Source organism: Bos taurus, chromosome 25 (genome assembly GCF_002263795.3).
Source record: "Bos taurus isolate L1 Dominette 01449 registration number 42190680 breed Hereford chromosome 25, ARS-UCD2.0, whole genome shotgun sequence".
Classification (NCBI taxonomy): Eukaryota; Metazoa; Chordata; class Mammalia; order Artiodactyla; family Bovidae; genus Bos; species Bos taurus.
In genome coordinates, this window is record NC_037352.1 from 3,801,083 (window position 1) to 3,820,516 (window position 19,434).

General features: G+C 58.9%; 2 protein-coding genes across 9 annotated transcripts; one reads left to right on the forward strand and one right to left on the reverse strand.

Moving 5' to 3' along the window:
• Positions 1-1,810: 1,810 nt before the first annotated feature.
• Positions 1,811-9,507, forward strand: NUDT16L1 (nudix hydrolase 16 like 1). 3 transcript variants are annotated; one of them, NM_001034526.1, is made up of 7 exons: positions 1,811-1,985; positions 2,068-2,328; positions 3,030-3,252; positions 4,081-4,241; positions 7,864-8,087; positions 8,785-8,857; positions 8,958-9,507. In NM_001034526.1, the coding sequence occupies exons 1-3, from the start codon at positions 1,833-1,835 to the stop codon at positions 3,249-3,251; spliced, it is 636 nt and encodes a 211-aa protein (NP_001029698.1). In that variant the 5' UTR covers positions 1,811-1,832; the 3' UTR covers position 3,252; positions 4,081-4,241; positions 7,864-8,087; positions 8,785-8,857; positions 8,958-9,507. The 3 variants fall into 3 exon arrangements, 2 of the variants coding, with proteins under 2 accessions (NP_001029698.1, XP_024840644.2); XR_009492791.1 differs by lacking the exons at positions 7,864-8,087; positions 8,785-8,857; positions 8,958-9,507 and having other exon boundaries at positions 1,824-1,985; positions 2,068-2,404; positions 4,081-4,352; XM_024984876.2 differs by lacking the exons at positions 7,864-8,087; positions 8,785-8,857; positions 8,958-9,507 and having other exon boundaries at positions 1,824-1,985; positions 4,081-4,352.
• Positions 4,526-19,390, reverse strand: ANKS3 (ankyrin repeat and sterile alpha motif domain containing 3). 6 transcript variants are annotated; one of them, NM_001206229.1, is made up of 17 exons: positions 19,100-19,165; positions 17,857-18,158; positions 16,446-16,644; positions 16,170-16,291; positions 14,940-15,021; positions 12,987-13,122; positions 10,762-10,920; positions 8,968-9,105; positions 8,534-8,637; positions 8,137-8,304; positions 6,809-6,933; positions 6,243-6,384; positions 5,859-6,031; positions 5,551-5,636; positions 5,092-5,175; positions 4,911-5,000; positions 4,526-4,823 (listed from the first exon to the last, which is right to left on the reverse strand). In NM_001206229.1, exons 2-16 carry the CDS (start codon positions 18,024-18,026, stop codon positions 4,921-4,923), a joined length of 1,968 nt encoding a protein of 655 aa, NP_001193158.1. In that variant the 5' UTR covers positions 18,027-18,158; positions 19,100-19,165; the 3' UTR covers positions 4,526-4,823; positions 4,911-4,920. The 6 variants fall into 6 exon arrangements, with proteins under 6 accessions (NP_001193158.1, XP_005224544.1, XP_059737326.1 ...); XM_005224487.5 differs by having other exon boundaries at positions 4,527-4,843; positions 19,100-19,390; XM_059881343.1 differs by lacking the exons at positions 4,526-4,823; positions 4,911-5,000 and having other exon boundaries at positions 5,083-5,636; positions 19,100-19,390.
• Between the last annotated feature and the right edge of the window lie 44 nt (positions 19,391-19,434).

The window sequence follows — 19,434 nt, forward strand, 5'->3', positions numbered from 1 at the left end:
GGAAGCCAGGTTGAAAGAAGAGTGGGGAGGAGGTGGGAGAGAAGGGCCAAAGGGGTGGCCTTATAGATGTCTCTTGCCACCTGCAGATACCCAGGCCTTACGGGGTTTTACCCTGGGCTTCCAGAGAAGGGGGGACTGGAGCTCGGCCTTAACAGAAACCAGACGGGAGTTTACCCTGGGCTTCCAGAGAAGGGGGGACTGGAGCTCATCCTTAACAGAAACCAGAACAGAACAGAACCAGAATTCGAGTTCTCTGCCAAGAGGAGGTGATCAGTCTCCAATCCTCAGCTCACGTTGCGGCCCTTCGACCAGATTCCTGCTTCCAGGACCAGGGGCCTAGAAAAAAAAAAGTAGGATAGGAAGGATTAAGGAGAGGAAAGGGAGCAAAGGGGAGAAAGGTCAGTAAAGTCTCTTGTTCCTTAACCCGTCAGGGCACTCTGGCCAGTTGTCCATGTCAAGAGCAGAGCAGAGACAAAAAGGTTCCAGTTGCGGCCGCTGGGTCTGGTCCATCGGCAGGCAAGCTGGTCCCTGAGTACCCCAAGTGGTCAGGATGTCAGCTGCAGCAAAGGAGTCCCGTCCAGAGTCGCTATTTGTTGCAGGAAGAGAAACCCCTTCCAGGGCCCAAAAGTCGGCTCTTGTGTAACACTTGGAAATGAATTGTCCGAGGAGACACTCCTGCTGACAAAGCAAGAGACTTGATCGGGAAGGGGCGCCCGGGCGGAGAACAAGAGAGTAAGGGAAGCCAGGATAGACTGCACTGCCTTGGGGCTCGCAGTCTCGGGTTTTATGGTGATGTAATTAGTTTCCGGGTTGTCTTCGGCCAGTTGTTCTGACTCAGGGTCCTTTCTTGTGGCACACGCCTTGTTCAGCCAAGATGGATGCCAGTGAGATGGATTCTGAGAGGTGGTTGGACATGTGGTGTCACTTTTTGACCTTTCCCGAACTCTCCCAGTTGGTGGTGGCTTATTAGTTTCCTGTTCCTTACCAGGACCTCCTGTCCTAAAACAACTCATGCAAATAGGAACTATGGTGCCTGACCAGGGTGGGCAGTTTCAGTCAGTGTGCTTCCCCTGCCAAGCTGGGAAGCTCCCTGCCCGGGGATTTCAATCACTTTTGTCCCAACAGGCTGGGCTTAGGGAGCCCCAGGGCTCCTCAGCATGCACCCCCACCCAGTTCGGAGCTGAGAGTGGACTGGGACCATGGGCCCCACTGTCCTGCTCTTCTAGAGGCAGGCCGACGGCAGCAACCTTGGATTCCAGTGCTCAGCCGGTGGCAGAACGATGGGGCTGGCATGCCTGCAGGGGAGGATTCGCCCTGTGGTGCCAGGGCTCAGCTGAGCCCCCAGAGGCCGGCGCCAGTCGAGCCTGGAGCTGGCGGCGGGAATCCCGCAGGGCGGCGCTACCGGGGGCGCTGGGGGAAGCCCCGGCGCAAAGTGATCTTGGGACTTCTTCCCTCTTAGGGCGGGTAGGCTGAGCCTGGACTCCGCGGGCGCCGCCCCCGCGCCGGGGACCCGGCGTCCGCGCTCCATTCGGGTGAGCTCGGGCCGTCGGGCCTCTGGGGCCCTTGGTCCGCTCGGGCCGTGGGCGGGGCACGCTCTGGGCGCGCGGCTATTGGGTGGCGGCTAGGGCGCGCGCCGCCGCTCCCCCGCGCACGCTCCTTGCGCCTCGCAACGACGCGCCGGGGCGCCGCTACGGCTGTGCCGCGACGCGCGCCGGCGATTGGCGGAGGGGCGGGGGCCGGGGCGCGGCTGCCCGCGGATTGGCCGCGCCGAGCGGGGGCGGGCCGCGCACGCACTTATGGGGCGGTGTCCGGCCGCGGGCGCTGGTGCCAAGATGTCGGCGGCGGCGGTCCCGGAGCTGAAGCGGATCAGTCGGGTGGAAGCGATGCGCCTGGGCCCCGGCTGGAGCCACTCGTGCCACGCCATGCTGTACGCCGCGAACCCGGGTCAGCTCTTCGGCCGCATCCCCATGCGCTTCTCGGTGCTGGTGAGGACGCGGGCGTGCGGGCGCCCAGGGAACGGGGCACCGCCGCTCGGACCCGCGCCCGTGACCCGGCGCTCCGTTGCAGATGCAGATGCGCTTCGACGGGCTGCTGGGCTTCCCCGGGGGCTTCGTGGACCGGCGTTTCTGGTCGCTGGAGGACGGACTGAACCGGGTGCTGGGCCTGGGCCTGGGCTGCCTCCGCCTCACGGAGGCTGACTACTTGAGCTCGCACCTGACCGAGGGCCCGCACCGCGTCGTGGCGCACCTGTACGCGCGGCAGCTGACGCTGGAGCAGCTGCATGCCGTGGAGATCAGCGCGGTGCACTCGCGGGACCATGGCCTGGAGGTGGGGCCGCCGCCCGGGCCCCGGGCCCCGCCCCCGCCCCGGGGTTTGGCTCTGGCCCCGCGGAAGGCACCGATGGGTAACACGTCTCCCTGAGGGTTCCCTGGCCGGGCTGGGAGGGTGACGCTGTCTCAGCTTCGGGGTGGGGAGAGGGACCAGGGGCCGGGTAGGGTGGGAGGCGGGCCGGGGCGCCCTCGGGGCTGTGTTCCATCTGCCTTGCTGCCTGCCATTGCCAATCCTGGGAGTGGGGGCGTGGGATCGGTGGGAGGCTGGGAAGGGGCGGTGCCTGCTCCGGGGGGTGTGAACTGCAGAGTACAGAGGTCTGGGTTCTCGTGGTGGGGGCACGACGACTCTAGTTGTGGGTTTCATCGCCTAGAAGGCCTGGGAGTGACACTTGGGGTGTTCGGGATTCATCAGGTGGAAGAGGGAGCATGGGGTCTGGACTGGGGGCTTCCCGCCAGGGACTGAGGGCTGGGATTTGGGGACGGGGTACGTGCATGGGGGCGGGGGTTGAAACTCGCTGGGGGAAGGGAGGGGCCGCACTTTCCCGAGGGAGCCGGTTGCCCCCCACCCGTGCCGGGGCCTCACATTATGTCCTGGGCAACCTGGCTGCCCTGTCCCCAGCCTAGTGGCTCACCAGCTCCTCCTGCAACGGCCCTGCCGTCCCCAGACTCCTGGTCCCAACCCTAGTCTCCTGTCCACAGGTACTGGGACTTGTCCGTGTCCCTCTGTACACCCAGAAGGACCGAGTCGGGGGCTTTCCCAACTTCCTGAGCAACGCCTTCATCAGTACGGCCAAGTACCAGCTCCTGTTCGCCCTCAAGGTGCTCAACATGATGCCAGAGGAGAAGCTGGCTGAGGCTCTGGCCGCTGCCACAGAGAAGCAGAAGAAAGCCCTGGAGAAGCTGCTCCCGTCTTCCTCCTGAGGTGCTCCTGTGCCCTTTTGCCCCTGCCCCCTGCCCGCACCACCCCCCCCCCTTTCCCAGCTCTCTCTGCCTGTGGGCTGTGTTCCTGCGGGCATGTCTTCTAGCATGTGCTACGTTTGCCCCACCTGACTGGGGAAGTGGGCATCTTGTCACTTCCAATGCCCTGAGCAGTTACTGGGGGGTGGCCTGGGCACACCCATGCTGAGGCTCACTCCACACATCTCACTGTGGACTGGGGGGGAGCCCAGGGGCTGTCTGACCGCCCGTGGGTGCATGCACAGGGCCCTGGAGAAGCTGGTTTGTTCTCAGGGCACTTTTGTTCTTGAGGAGGCTACCGCTAGGTTGACTTTTTCCTGCATCCTGCCCTGAGCCAGCCCTAGCCTGAGCTAGGAGGTGACACTGTGAATTCTGGTTGTTAGCTTTACTTGTGAGTTTTCAGAGCAGCTGTACCTCCTCGGGTTTGGTCCCTGTGGACAGGCAGGGCCGTGGGGCCCAGGTGTAGAGGAGCTGCTGGAGGCACAGGGAGGCCGTGTGTTCTTTGGTTCTGGCTGCAGGTCCGGGGTAGACGCAGGAGGTGTCCCTTCCCTGCTTCCCAGGGACTGAGCCTGAGTGGGGCTCTGGGCCCTTTAGCATGGAGCCCAGGCTGCCTGCCCCTCCCAGGCAGGTTGTGGCCACCTCCCTGTGGTTACTGTGGCCCTGCCTGCCGTGGACGCTGGGCCGTGAGCCTGATCCGGTGGTCTCTCCATGGAAACGGACAGGCCTTCCTCCTCTCTCCCGGTCTGGGTGGCTCTGCTCTGGCCTGCTTTGAGAGCCTCCCCTCTGTTGGCAGCACGCTATGCGGGCGCCCCCAGGAGACGGTCCGGCAGCACCAGCTGAGCGTGCAGTGACAACAGCGGAGCCCCCGGGGCAGGAGGGTCACCACTGGCGGTCTCCTAGGTACGGGAAGACTTCTCAGTGAAGCTGACAGTTTCCGTGGTACCGGCCTGGCTGGTAAGGACAGCAGGTTCCTGGCCCTGCCTGGGCACCCGCCTTGGAGCCTTGGTGCAGCGCTGGCACGTGTGGGCAGGAGCACTGGCTCCGTAATAAAACACCTGAACCTCATTCCTCTGATTTTCTGGGGCGCGCTTCACTCGCTAGGTAGCTCTGTCAGGAGGGGCTCTGCACAGGTGGTCCTGCCGCAGGGCCAGGGATGGGGCAGCGGAGGTCACCCGGGCGCTGCCCTCCCCTCACTGTGCCTCATCAGCCAGGACCACAGGCCAGCACCGAACCCGCACCACCGGAGTGTAAGTTTTATTTTCCCACAAATGACCTACGCTGCCTAGGGCCCCAGGCCACCCCACCTGGGCAAACCTCGGCGTGGCCTGGGGACGCTCCCCGCGGCCCTGCCGGCTCCGGGCTTCAGCCGGGGTCTGACGAGATGACAAGAGACCCCATCCTGCCTCGCTGCCCTGCACTGGCCCTGGCCTGCCCGCCTGCTGCTGCTGCTCCTCTGGCCGCCGCAGCTGCCTGCTCGCTGCCCTCCTGTCCTCGGGCACACAGCTTCAGGGTGGATCAGTCACCCCACGTCCGGTTCTGAGAAGGGAAAAGGCAGACTGGAGGGGGCTCCCTTAGCCGCCCCGCCGACCCTGCTCTCTGGGCCTGTGGCTGCTGGACACTCACCATCCCCTGGCTACGGCTCCCGCCAGCTCTCCTTCCCGCTCAGCGCCTGCAGCTTCTCCAGGCTCTGCGTCACCGAGCACAGGACTCGCCCTGAGGACAGGAGCGCACAGTCATGGCTTCACAAGCTGGGGCGTAGGCAGGGTGGACCTCATGGCTAGTGGGCTGCAGACCCTGGACTCACCCATCTCCTGGACTCGCTCCTCCAGGGCTCCCGACAGCTCCGGGAGGCTCAAGGCCTGTAAGGAGGCCTGCCAGCCTTTGGGGTCTGTGGAGCAGAGAGCCAGGTGGGCATGGGTTCTGGGCACCCTGAACCACTGCAACAGGACTGGCCCTCTAGAGCCACATGTCCCCGTGGCGTGTCAGTGTGTTCTCTGCCCGCTTGTGAAGCAGAGTGCTGCCGGCCAGTAGGGGCCTGGCCCCAGGGCTGAGTGTGCCAGGGCCCGGCCTGCTGGGCTGTGGCATCTTGGACAGTGCCGGCAGCCAAGGCCTCCCAGGAGAGACCGAGAGGACGTGGGTGTGGAGCACGAGGGGACCGGGGAGGCGTCCCCATGACAAGTGCAGAGACAGGCGGCGAGACCCGGCCTGGGAGGCGTCCCACCCTCATCCGCCTGCCCCACAGCCGGGACACCGCCCTCCTTACCTGCTGCAGGGAGGCCTGGGCACAGGGGGGCCTCACGCAGGAACTCGTCCCGCCTCACTCGGGCTGACAGCTCGGCCTGACAGGCTCTGCCGGACAGGACACCAAGCAGCGGTGAGGGGCGAGGCCAGGGGATCTCCTCTGAGCCTCCGCCAGGGATGCCCACAGGGGCCCCTCTGCTGCCTGTGGGGAGGGACGGCCTGGGGTGGCAGCTACTCCAGGAGGCCCTGAAAACCACCCACTGGTGGGAAATTCAGAGGAGACAGAGACAGAGCCTGGCACTGGCCGGGGGCAGCCGGACACCCACTCACCGCAGCTGGTCCAGGACAAGCGCGGCGTCCTGGGCAAGGACCCGGGCCTCCTGCAGCTGCGCACGCACATCCTTGCGGGCACTGTCCTGCTCCAAGAGGCAGCTCTCCACCACGGCCCGCAGCTCCTGCTCCTGGGACACCAGGCCCCGCATGGCCTCCACCTCCTCGCAGCGCTGCGGCGGGCGGGAGAGAGCCTCAGGTTGGGTCCCCCGCCCTGGCCTCCACGCCTGTGTCCGCCCCACCCAGTCTGGGGGCCCATCGCCTTCAGCCCTGCCCCAGCCCTACGGTGTGCCTCATGTGCCCGCCCTCCTGGGCGCCCCCTCCTGCCCCCAAGCTGTCATGGGCCCGGCTGCTGCTCTCTGCTGCCCCCTGCCCCACCCTCACCTTGTGCAGCTGGATGGCAAGCTCCTGCATCTCGGCCTCCAGCCGGTCGGCGTAGGCCAGCTCCAGGGCATCACTGGGGGGGCGGGCGCTGCTGTGCCAGCGGGCGATGGCGGACGTCATCTTCCTCTTGGGCCCAAACAACCTGCATCAGGGAGGACGCCGCTCAGCACCTGCCGTGCACAGAGGCCCTGCGGGCCATCCTGCCGACCGTCCTCTGCAGAGGCCCAGCCTTGAAGGGGCAGGGAGCCCCCAGGATCCTGGGGGGAGGACCTAAGTGTCCCAGGGAGTCGTGACCCCTCGCCCTGCCCGGCTCTTACAGCACGGGGAGCCGGGCTGCTCAGATGCTCTCAGGGGCGAGGTGGGAAGTGTCTGGTGTCCTGAGCACAGCGGTGTCCGCTGGGCCAGCTCGGGCCTCGGGACCCAGGCCGCCGGCATCCGAGCCAGGAGCGGCTGCTGGAGTGGACGGAGGGCAGCTGACGGCAGGGAGAAGCCGGCTTCCGGATAGGGTGACCCCACCCCACCGCTGGGAGCCGCGACCTCAGCTGGCCACAGAGGCCCACACTCACGTGATGCCAATTTCCTTCAGGTCGCTCTCGGTGAGGGTCAGGAAGATGCGGAGGTCCACATCCTGCTCCTCAAACACCTGCAAGTACTTGAGACAGCCGATCTGCTCCAGCAGCGTGGCGAGGTCCTGGGGGTGAGCAGGCCGCGTCAGGATGGGCGGCCCTGAAGACGTGGGCGGGACAAGGACCACCCTGCATGCGGGGCCACCGTCCTCCCGCTCAGCACCCGGCCCGTCCTGAGCCTGCTGACCCCCAGGCGTGGCAGGGAGCCCAGGCCGTCCGCTCTGTGTCCTCAGCCGCGTCCTCAGGGCGTCCAGGGACACGGTCAGCCCATCAGTGTTCAGGCCAGCCTCGTCAGTTCAGCGGGAAGCACAGCCCTGCAGGCTGCGGCAGTGGCCCTCAGTCTCTGCCACCCGGGGCTGTCCCCACGTCCCCTGTGCTCTGGCGGGAGGCTTTGCAGGATGTCGCGTCCCTGGTTCACATGTCGCCCCATGTTTTCTGGGCCCCGCGGACACTGATGAGAAATACACTGTTAAACCGTCCGGAGGTCCCCGTGTCTGTGCTGAGCCACTAGGCTCTTGCTCCAGGACTGTTTCTGACACTGATGGTGATGTGTCCAGGTCACACATCGATGTGGCTGGAGTTTAACCAACTTAGAGTTGATTTGGCTTCTTGGATGTACAGATGTGTTTTTTGATCAAACTGGGAAGATCTGGCTTTTCCCAGGAAGGATGGCCCCGATGCTCTGCTGGGACCAGTGCACGGCTTCTACCTGGCTCATTCTGTTTGGCCCCAGTGCCGCCTGTCTGCTTCTCGTCTGTGGTGTCGAAACCCAGCCTCCCCGGCATCGCTGAGGTCCGGGCCGCAAGTACCAATGCCTGGTGTTTGATTCACGAGTGCTTGGATCACAAAACCAAAGCGTCCAGGGTCTCAGAGATTATTTTTTCTTCACTCGCACCCCTGCAGCTGTAGCCTTCCTGCAGGGTTTCTTCTGCGGCGGCCCCAGTGACCCTCAGTGGACAGTCCTGAGTGTCACCTTGTCTCTGCCTCTCGTGCAGCTTGTCCCTGTCACCTGACATCAGTGCTGATGCTGGTCCAGCGTTTCTCCTCCCCAGGCTCAGGGAGGCTGAGAGAAGCATGGAAACCAGGGAGCAAGACAGGAACCTCCGTAGAGGCGAGAGATACCTGGCCCCTCTCCCCAGCGAGAACCCTCCCAGCCTGAATAGTTTTCTAGGTCGTGTGGAGAATCCCGCCCCACCCTTCTCAACAGTGCCAGCCCACAGTAAGTACCAATAAATGCCTCAGCAATCCAAGAGCACCTGCGGCTTTACCTGGGGTCCTGAATACGGGGGCCTGTCAGTCTGGGGGCTCGCTCCCAGGGCACAGGACGTCACGGCGCTGGGAGCCCACTGGCTGTCATTGCTGCTGTAACGGTTCTTGGTCTTCACATAACTTTTAGTTTGTTTGCGAACCGAGCTTCTCCGCACGTGATCCGAATCCTGGGTGAGAGGTGTGTGTTTACAGTGGCTCTGGGCTGGCCCCTCCAGGCCCCACTCCCCGCTCCGCCGCCAGTGTCTGGCCCCTTTACCAAAGCCCCGCCTGCCACTGCGGCCCCACGGAGCTCCAGGTGCCTCTGAGACAGCCTGCCAGCCCCGCTCACCTGGCTGAGCCATCAGGCGCCCCCACAACGCTGGGCAAGGAGGGGAGGGGAGGGCAGGGCAGGGTCACCTCGTTGCTCTCCAGGGAGGCCTCGCTGCTGAGTCCCGGGGCCCGGGCCAGGCCCTCGCTGCTGCTGCTCCGCGCAACAGGGTTGGCAGAGAAGGCCTGCTCCTCTGAGGGAGGGGAGATGAGGGCGCCTGACCACAGGCCTGGCCGTGGCAACGCCCAGCCTAGCCCAGCCCCCGCCCTCCCTGCCTCCGTGCTGACTGCTTGGGCCACACGCCCTCTGTGCACAGCAGGGCTCATCTGCTTATTCTCAGGGAGACCCAGGCGTCATGCAGAGCGGGCAGCGCAGGAGCACGCACACACTCCCGAGGACTCGCCACTTCAGGGGTGAGACCTGTCTGCACCGACCCCCAGACCTGCTCAGAGACTGTGGCCCCAAGCCACACTCCTCAGGAGCGCCCTCCCTCTCCCCCGCCCTGCCGGCTAGGGAAGCGCACCTCGGCTGCTGCTGCTGCTGCTCTCCACATCCCGCTCGTTGATGGGCGAGGTGACGTCCCTGTAGCACAGGCCGCCCCCCTCCAGGGGGTGCTCGTCGCTGCTGTTGAAGCTGACGTAGCCCCGCGGAGGCACCTGCTCTGTGGGCAGAACGGGGCACGTAAACCCCCCGCACATGAAAGGCAGGAGGCATTTTTCCTCCCGCACGCGACCACCTCCTCCTTGGGGCCTCGGGGAGGGGAGCCCCAGGACGGCACTGTCCACTTGCTGCCGCGACCTGGACAAGCCACGCCATCGACAGGCTCCAAGGGGTCCCCGACAAGTGTGTGCCCAACGGGCGCATGACCACCTCTCCCTCCAGCCACACTGACGCCTTGCCAAGAGGAGGAGCCCGTAAGCTGTGTTTACAGATTGCTGGGCCAAAGAACTGTGCCGCAAAGCGTTCCTGTAGCTGGAAACACACACCCCTGGCCAAACGACCTGGCTGAGCAGGAAGCTGAGGAGCTCTGGCTAAATGTTAACAGCGAGCTGGTGAAGTATAACTTGTGAGTGTATCTGCCTGTGAGAAAACAAGGGGGAGAGGCGAGACACAAACCCAAGCATTTAACCCCTACTTTGCCCCTCTCTGCTCTTCACTGGTGGCTCAGCTGGTAAAGAACCCACCTGCAATGCAGGAGACCTGGGTTCGATCCCTGGGTTGGGAAGATCCCCTGGAGAACTCCATGTACTGTATAGTCCATAGGGTCACAAAGAGTCGGACACGACAGCGACTCTCACCTCACTTCCCCCTCCCCCACAGGAAGTGTGTGTGTGTGCACGAGAGCGCCTGGCTGGTGGGACCAGGGGTAACTTAATTCCTTTTTATACCTTTATCATTCAAAAATGTTTTTTAACTGCTGGGGAAGAGAATATACGTGCTTACAAAAAGTTAAACTATCACACAGTGTAAGACGAAAAGCAATCTCCTGAAAGGCCACAGCTAAGAGACTGGGGGGCGCTCCCTCCCACCGTCAACCCCACCCCACCCCACCCCCACCACAGTGCAGGCGGGACAGGTGGCCTGGGCGCCCCCGAAGGAACAGACCTCATCCCAGGGTCCTGTGCTCCCAGCCGCCAGGACTACCGCCCACACCCTCGCCTGAGGCACGAGCTCTTGGTCAACCCCCGGCCCTGGGAGGAGGCAGGCCTCAAGCTTCCAGCCAGCGCCAGGACCCCTACCCAAGGGTCTGAGAAGGGAATCAAGTCCTCATGTGGTCTCTTGGCTGGGATGGTCTCCTAGCTGGGAGGGAGTTCCCAGGGTGGCCTGGTCACTGATGAGCAAGACACCACACCTAAATCTGGTCACATGGCCAGACCAGCACAAGAGTGTCAACCCTCATGTGCCCCGAGAACTCAGCATCCGTGCTCCTCACGAGCACTGTGCGTGACACTCAGGAGCAGACACTCTGACAAAGCTCGGGGGACCTGGACACTGGGGTCTGAGGCTCTGGCCCACCGTGTGCGTTTACCTTCTGACAGTTCTCACCCCCTCGAGACCCGCCCCCTTGAGGAACAGACCTAAGCTCAGCGACACTTGTCCAGGAGAGAGAGTTCTATTTGTAATTCTACCCGACAGAAAGGAAGTTTAAAGGACAGCCCGAAGAGCCAGCCGGGGCCTAGCGTGCCTCCATCCCTGTGACCCATTCTGAGTCCTCAAGCGGCTGCCCCCACCCGGCTTCCCGGGGCCCCCATGTCGTGAGCCTGAGCGCTCATTCTCTGGGATGGGATCCCGGACTCCAGGGCCGTGGGGCGCTCACCGTAGCAAGGCTGCTGCACCCGGCCCCCGAGTCCGATGGCTGTGATGCGGGCCAGGGCTCGCGGCCCCTCGTGGATGCTGAGCCCCTTCTTGCGGCAGGGCCTCTGTCGCTGAGGGACAGGGCCACACTCGTCTGAAGAGCTCAGATCTTCGTATTTTTCTGTGGGTCAAACACCAAGATTCAGACAGCCTGATCAGTGATGGACTAAATTAATCTTCATAATGAGCTGGAAGAAAAATCATCGTAACTGACTTTCCTAAATTAAGCAAAGTGTTCCCGGGCTGTCACCTGTAAGAAATGCCATAGTGGGCGGGTCCAGTGCTCGGGGGGCCACAGGGATGTAGGGGGAAGGGGTCACAAGACCGCTGAGCATCACGGGGGTCCAGCCCATCCTCCTCTCAAGTGTGTATTCTCAACCTCAACAATGTACTGGGAAACAACGGCCACGTGAGGGCTCATGTGCTGTTTCACTGAATTTTTCAAATCACCACCCATCTGAGCCGAAGAGCTCAGTGTGCCCACAGTCGTCAGCACTTTATAGCTTTTCATCATTTCCCAAACATCGTGATGCTTAGAGGGCACAATTCAGCAGCTTATTGGTAAAGGCTCCCGTTGGGGAGGGTCTCACTCTGGAGCCGGAGGACTGGGGCAGAGACAGAAGCCCCTGGTGACCACCGCATCCCCGGGCCATGTGTGCTGTCTAGACAGGAGGGGAGCAGCTCACCGAGCCGTGAACTGCAGGCCCAGCCGGCCACTGCCTGAGCGCCCCCAAGCTGGGGCAGTGGCTCTGAATGGATCCATGCCGCCAGGAGGACGCTGGGGCCGTCCAAGCAGAGGGCGAAGGAGCCACAAAACGTGAATGTTCAGGGAGGGGAGCCAAGGCAACGGTGGCTGCACGACGCTGAGCTGCCGCAGCCCCGTCCTTCAATGGAAGAGACAGAACCAGGCGAAGCCCACGCCCCAGCGCGGTCCAGAGGGCAGGGAGGAGCCGGCAGCCACTCCCTGAGTGCAGGGGCCCAGCACACCCCATTCACTGCACAGAGACTAGTGGGTCTTCAAGAAAACCACACAAGAGAAACGAGGGCAAAGGCCAGGCTTGGAGAGGGTCCCAGGAGAGTCCTTCAAGGACCACGTGGGACCAACGCTACATACACCATTCTAGGGCACAGAAAGGAAGGGGAGCTTCCAGTTCTGCTTATGAAGCAAATTCAATACTGAGACCTAGAGCTGGTAAAGACAGAACAAAAGAATCACAGAGCAGTATCAGTTATGAATACCCGCACAGAATTAAAAAGATACTTGCAAAACCACATTAAGAAAATAAGGGACTTCTCTGGTGGTCCAGTGGCTAAGACTCTGTCCCCCCAATGCAGGGGGCCCAGGTTTGATCCCTGGTCAGGGAACTAGGTCCCACATGCCGCAAATAAGACTGGGCGCAGCCAAATAAAAATAATTTTAAAACATTATAATATGCCAAGTAGGATTTATGCCAAGAATGTAAAGTTGATTCACTTTTAGAAAATTCATTAATATGCTGTGCTAACAGGTCTAAGGAGAAAATTCACAATCATCTCCACAGATGTTAAAAAAAAGACCTTTGACAAAATTTGGCACGTATAAAGACATTCAAGAATTTAGGAAATGATGGATACTTTCCTAACATGATGACATATATGCAATTTTACTCTGCAAGCCAGCGTATTACCTAACGTTGCATTTCTGCTAAGATTAGGGCCAAAGTGAAAGTCCACTCACTACCTCCACCTCATTCAACAGGGAACTAGAGGCGTGAGTTGAGTGTGATGAAAGCCTAGAAATCAGAGGTATAAGAACCACGGGAAAAAGTAGTAATTTTTTTCTCTATGTGCAGGTTTTATGGTAGTGTACCCGGAAAAAACACTAGAGAATCAATAAATAAAACCATGATAAACTCCCAACAATGACAGAATCCAGTCAGGCAGCAGAACTCAGCACGGTGGACAGACAGCGACCTCCTTCCTCTGTCTAAGCAGTTCTAGGCGATACGACGCTGATGAACTTGACACATGACTAAAGCATCTGCATGGCAACAAACGCCACAGCAAAGTCAAGGAACAAAACCAGAGCCACCCCGTCTGAGCTGCCCTCCTCCCGCCTGCCCACCCATCCTCAGCTGGGCGGTCCCTCCTGCCTCAGCCTAGGGGAAGAAGGGGCGCCAGCAGAGGCTGGGCTACAGACACAGGTACCTGGGCTCCGGTAGAGGCTCTTGGGCAGAGAAGGTGAGTGGGCATCGATCAGTCCCACGATCTTCATGTGTCCGTACTGCTTGGCCAGCATCCGGGCTGTGGCTCCACTGTGGTCTCTCGTGTCCACTTTGACTCCCTGGAACAGTTTGCAGAAGGAGAGTTAGGAGCCTCACCCACAGAGCAGCCCCACTCCCGGCTGCAGACTCTGGAGAAGGTTGAGACGAGCGAGCCCCATCCACACGCACCACACCGCACTGAGTGACAGAGTCATCGCAGAAACAAGCACATATTTATATATATAAATCTTTAAAATGTGTAAAACAAGCCTGCACACAGCACGTGAGGAGACTATAAAGTCAGGGGAGCGTGGTTACCTCTGGATCCATGGGGGTTATATTGGTGTTACCGTTCTGTCTGTTTAAAGCGCTTCACTGTTCACAGTGGTTCTCACTGCCATGAACAGGGTTCAGGGTGGTACGACCTGCTCTCTGCATAGCAGTCTGGCCGCATGCAAGTGAAGGCTGTCCTTAGGCTACATCCAAAACTCCTGCTTGCAGTACCCAACTGTACAGACGTGGTCGCACATGTGTGTGATGCATGTGCGCAGACCTGCAGGGCACTGAGTGACGGCAGACACAACCTGATGCCATCTGCAGGCCAGGGTTGGAGAACCTAATTCAACCCGACAAGGGAGCACTACGCTGCCACGCACGAGAGGAGAGAGCTTTATGTCCACTGGTGAAGAACAAGCTAGGACAATCCAGTTTAAAATAAACAAGCTGGGGAGCAGCCGTGGGGAGAGCATGGAGACTGAGGCGGAGGCAGAGGCAGGCTCATGTGCGCCTTCTGTCTCGTCCAGATTTTTACATGTGCAGGTACTGTCCCCAAATTCTTTTTCAGAAAGAGCATGTTAACATTTTATGATGCAAAAAGTCCCAGGGATTTCCCTGGTGGTCCAGCGGCTAAGACTCCATGCTCCCAATGCAGGGACCCCACCTGGTTCGATCCCTAGTCAGGGAACTAAGATCCCACATGGCCCAACTAAGACCCAGCACAGATTAATAAATAAATAAAATCACACACACACACACACACACAAACATATACATATATAAAAGAGCAACCCATTCCAGTATTTTTGCCTGGAGAATCCCATGAACAGAGGAGCCTAGTAGGCTACAGTCCATGGGGGTCACAAAGAGTCGGACATAACTGAGCATGACAACAGGCAGGAAACCAGTACAACATTGTAAAGCAGTTATCCTCCAATTAAAAATACATTTTTAAAAAAATTTATAAAAACAGAAACACAGCATACAGAAATAACTGCATGCATGCTAAAGCTGTGTGTGCCAAGATATTTCCTGGAGCACTGCCTGTAATTGCATAGTGTTGGAAACCTCAATTCTACTAATAAGGAACTGATTTAACTAACTATGGCATGGATACCGTATGGAATACCATAAAAGAGCACAATGTCTATGCGACGTTAAGTTATTTTTCAGAAGCTGCAGAGCAAACATGCAGTAGAATCCCACTTCGTTCAATGGATAAAGCCATGTGTCTGCAGGTGTCTACAGACGTCGTCTTTTATCAACCCAGTGGGCATCCTGAGGAACAGGGGTGGCCTCCTGATTCTGTACAAATTTTGTAAGTGATAGGATGATGAGTGCTATTCACTGTTTTAAAATTTTTTCCACACTTTTCAAATAACAGTATTTTTGAAGTTATTATAAGAATAGGTTTCTATACTGACTCATGACTGTACCCCTAATGCCTAAAGTGGCACTCAGCACTGGGTATCCACAGACACTCAGTGAAAAATGTGCTGAATAAACGGATGCAGAGCCGTTATTTCTGTGTAGGAGAAAGTTCTCCTGCAGTTTATAGTTCGGTGATAAGATGCTTCAGCTGCTGTGATGGAATTACAAGCTAATAAACAGGGTCACTCACATGATTCAGAAAATACTGCACGATGATCTCATGGCCGGCGGCCGCAGCTTCCATCAGCGGAGTGAATCCATACACCGGCTCCCTGCATGGGGACCTCGGTCAGACAAAACCTCGGCGACAGTGACACCTTCCCCCACTGCCCAGCCTGGAGGGCTCCCTTGGCTTCTACCCCCAGCGCTAGTCTTTTGTTCCAAAGACAATCCACCTGCCATCTCTGCTCCTTCACAGCTGTTTCCACTTGCTGTGATCTGAACCTCCACTTAACCACAGCAAAAAGCAGCTGTCACCCCTCACTGCTCACAGATAGTGAGCACCTCCTCTCCACCTCTCCAGATACCCCACCTTGCAGATCAAGACCCTACAGGAACCCTCCCGGGACTCCAGGACTAAGAACCGACGCTGCCCTCACCATATGTAGCTGGTGCTTGCTTACGCTTAACTCGGAGCTGACCTGCACCAGGCGCATGCTCACCTCTTCAGAGCGCCCCTGGCTCTGACTAGTGTCGCCCTGTCTAGGAGACAGGAAGCGAGCCAACCACTGGTTTTCATGTTCGGAGACACAGAGCTTTCAGGTTTTAGCATCACTGAAGTCAGAATGTCAATAAACGAGTTGCAATTTAATGAGAAGCCTTTTTTTTCTTACTTAATGGGCTGGAAACCTACAGTGTGTGACCCCGGCTGACACTAGCCAGGATGTGCAGAGTCAGGTGGATGCTGGGTTGAAAGAGGATTATCACGGTGACACGCTTTAGACAGCACCACTACTTCCAGCTTAAAAAACTCAAGAGTGCTTTCGAAGTATCACTTCATACGTGTATGTGGAATGATATATACATATACACATACAGAAAACAAGAAAGAGAAAGGGACTGGCATTTAACACGTCAGTTAAGTGTCACTCACTGTTAGGCCCCTGGCATATGATGGGACGTGTAAATCTTCTAATAACGCCGTGACATAGGCCCTACCATCCTCTTTTCAGATAAAGAAAACAAGGCACACAGAGCTCAAAGTGCTGCACCGAGTGTCACCCAACAGATAGGTGAGAAAGCCAGGAGGCTCCCTGTGCCTCTGCCCTGGGCAGCACTGTCCCCACCAGCCCAGGTCTTGAGCCTGTCACACCGAGGCAGGGGCTCCCGCACTCTGGCCTCTAGCTACCTCGCCAGCTGCCCTCCTCAAAGTCAGACCTGACCACCCGACTCCCACAGCTGCTGAAGACCTGGTAATGACCTCACGTTGGCGTTCGCTCCACTGTCCAAAAGGAACTTGACCATCTGCTGGTGCCCAGCACTGGTGCAGTGGAAGAGGGCAGTCCAGCCCTGAATGTCTTTCATTTCCAGCTCAGCACCTTGCTTTAAGAGAACAGAGAATGCCTGTTAAGGCCACGTCTCCTCCGTACAGGGCGGGCACCCTCTAGGCCATCACACTGAAAGAATCGAAGTGATTACCCAGGCGCGCTGCAGTGGTTCCCTCTCTGCCGAGCGGCCTGAGGCCCTCGCAGCTCACCTGGAGAAGAAAATAGGCGATGCTCTCGTTGCCACAGCTGGAAGCCAGCATCAGTGGAGTCTGCCCTTCCGGGGTCGGCACATTCACACTGACCCCCGCCTCGAGCAGGAGGTGCACGATGGTATCGTGTCCAATGTAGGAGGCATACATCAGCGGGGTCCAGCCACCACCGTTCTTCTTATTCAAATCTAACTCTCTCCTAAACAAATGCAAGACATGCTAGACACGCCAGGCATCGCACATGTGGGATTTACCAAACCCAGTGGCCAGGCCAGGCCAAGAGAAAGAGTGGGGAGTGCTGGCAGGAAGCAGAGTCAACTGCCACCCAGGACATCACAGGGTTCCGGGGTGACTCCACTTTCTGGACCATTGCCTCTGCACACTACCTTGAGTTTGCCTCCATGCTCCAACTTCTTGTTCTCATCTGTGCCCTCTTCCTACCCCAAAGTCAGCTCTTCCTTCCTCCCACCAGCCACAGAGACAGTCCTCGACCAGGGGAGGTTCTGCCCCCAAAGGACGGTTGGCAAAGCCTAGAGACATTTTTTGACTGTCATAACTGTGAAGGGAAAGGCTACTGGCGTCCAGGGGTGGAGGGAGGCCGGGCGTGCTGCTCTGCATCTGCTGCTGCTGCTAAGTCACTTCAGTCGTGTCCAACTGTGTGCGACCCCATAGACAGAAGCCTACCAGGCTCCTCCGTCCCTGGGATTCTCCAGGCAAGAACACTGGAGTGGGTTGCCATTTCCTTCTCCAATGCATGAAAGTGAAAAGTGAAAGTGAAGTCGCTCAGTCATGTCCGACTCTCAGCGACCCCTCCATGGACTGCAGCCCACCAGGCTGCTCCGTTCATGGGATTTTCCAGGCAAGAGTACTGGAGTGGGGTGCCATTGCCTTCTGTGGCTCTGTATCTGGAGGTGCACAAAACACCCCACAGAGCAAAGGAGGAGCTGGCCCAGCTTGTCAGCAACGCTGAAATCAGGACACTACTGATTGTATACCACTATTCAAAACTGCCTTCCTCACTGGTGCCCAGCATAAACCATCCCTGACAACCGCCTGAGAGAACAGTTTATCTGACATGAAGTGAAGTCACTCAGTCGTGTCTGACTTTTTGTGACCCCATGGACTGTAGCCTACCAGGCTCCTCTCTGTCCATGGGATTTTTCAGGCAAGAATACTAGAGTGGGTTACCATTTCCTTCTCCAGGAGATCTTCCCCAACCCAGGGAGTGAACCTGGGTCTCCCACATTGTAGGCAGACAATTTACCATCTGAGCCACCAGTGAAGTCCATAATCTACCCATGGGTTAAATGTCTACAGCTGTGGGCCAGGCCTCACTAGTCTCCTGATGACTCCACCTGGGCCATGGTGCTCAAACATCCAAGAGGAAGGAATGCCTCCCAAGACCTCTTACCGCTGCACACACTCCTTCACCACCTCGTACTGGCCAATGGAAGCCGCTGTGTGAAGATCCAGGGGGACAGCTAGCTCCTCCCGGCCGACCTGCGTGCCCAGCCCGTGCCACATGGACAAGCTGCGGTTCAGCAGCTCTGGCTCACTGGCTTCATCGCTGAGCTCCGACATCGCTGTGGAGGGGGATGCTGGGGTCGGTTAGGTCTTTCCTTCCTGGTAGTTCCAGGGGATGAAACGCGATGGTCACACTCCTGCCGCAGCAGACTGCCGCCCACAGCAGCTGAACGATCCTGGCCGCCAAACCTGAACAAGAATCCAAATCAGCTGAGTGTCAGTTCTGCGCTCCTTTCAGAACACCCCTTCAGCCTTCTTTGGGGGTGTCTCTTCTACTCCAAATGCCTCCTCCAGGGTAGGACCCACATTCTCTTTTATTGGAGGCTCGCTCAGTTAGTAAAGAATCCACCTTAATGCAGGAGACCCCGGTTTGATTCCTGGGTCAGGAAGATGAGCTGGAGAAGGGATAGGCTACCCACTCCAGTATTCTTAGGCTTCCCTTGTGGGTCAGCCGGTAAAAAAATCCGTCCGCGGTGCGGGAGACCTGGGTTCAGAAAATCCCCTGGAGAAGAAAAGGCTACTTACTCCAGTATTCTGGCCTAGAGAATTCCATGGACAGTCCATGAGGTCTGTCAGACCCCATGAGTCAGACACGATTGAGCGACTTTCACTTTCAACTGTCTGAAACCGGGCACAACGCTGAGGGGCTATCAGAATCATGGAACGAGAACGCGGATGCCCAGGGACCGTAAAGCTGCTTTATCACCCTGCTCCATGCCAGACGCTCTAAAACAACCGGGTATTCCTTAGGAACAAAGTCATATCCAGGTATATATCACGTATACTTGTCGAAAATCTTTTGCTTATCGTTTCTAGAATTTATCTCCAGGAAGTAGCACTGGGAATGAGATCTTTTAATTTTCCTTCCACCTTTGCGTTCTGTCCGTTTGGTAAAATGCTAAGTATCTGTTACTTTTAAAGCACACCAAAGTAGTAAATAACAACAACAAATGACGTTGGTGGTGACCGTCACGCCCACAGGGAGGTCTGTAAAAGCCCGAGGGCACCGCGTCCTGCCCCGGGGCGTGGGCCTTCCGCTGCCTCCAGACATCCCCACCTCGTTCTCCGGCCCCAGGGAGGGTAACCTAGGGAACTACCCAAGCGCCGACGCCTCCTCCCAGTAACCTTACCCCACACGTGGCTTTCCGTCCCGGCTCCTCAGCTGCGAAGAGGACGCTCTGAGCTGTAAACTCCGCGGCGAACCAGCGGCAGGGCTGGGACGCCCCGCGAACGGGCAGCAGGTGCGAGCACCAGGCAGGGGCCGGGCCGCCGCGGAGCCTCCCCGCGCTGGGCCTCGGGCCCCGGGCAGCCCTGGACCGACGCTCGCCGCCGCGCTCCCTCGGCCGCGCCCGCTCGGGTTCCCTACGCGCCGGTCGCCGCCACAGCGCGCGGACCCAGCGGCCCGCTCCCGCCCCGGAAGTGGTTGCGGGAGGCGCGGAGCACGCCGGGACGCTCGCGGGTGCCC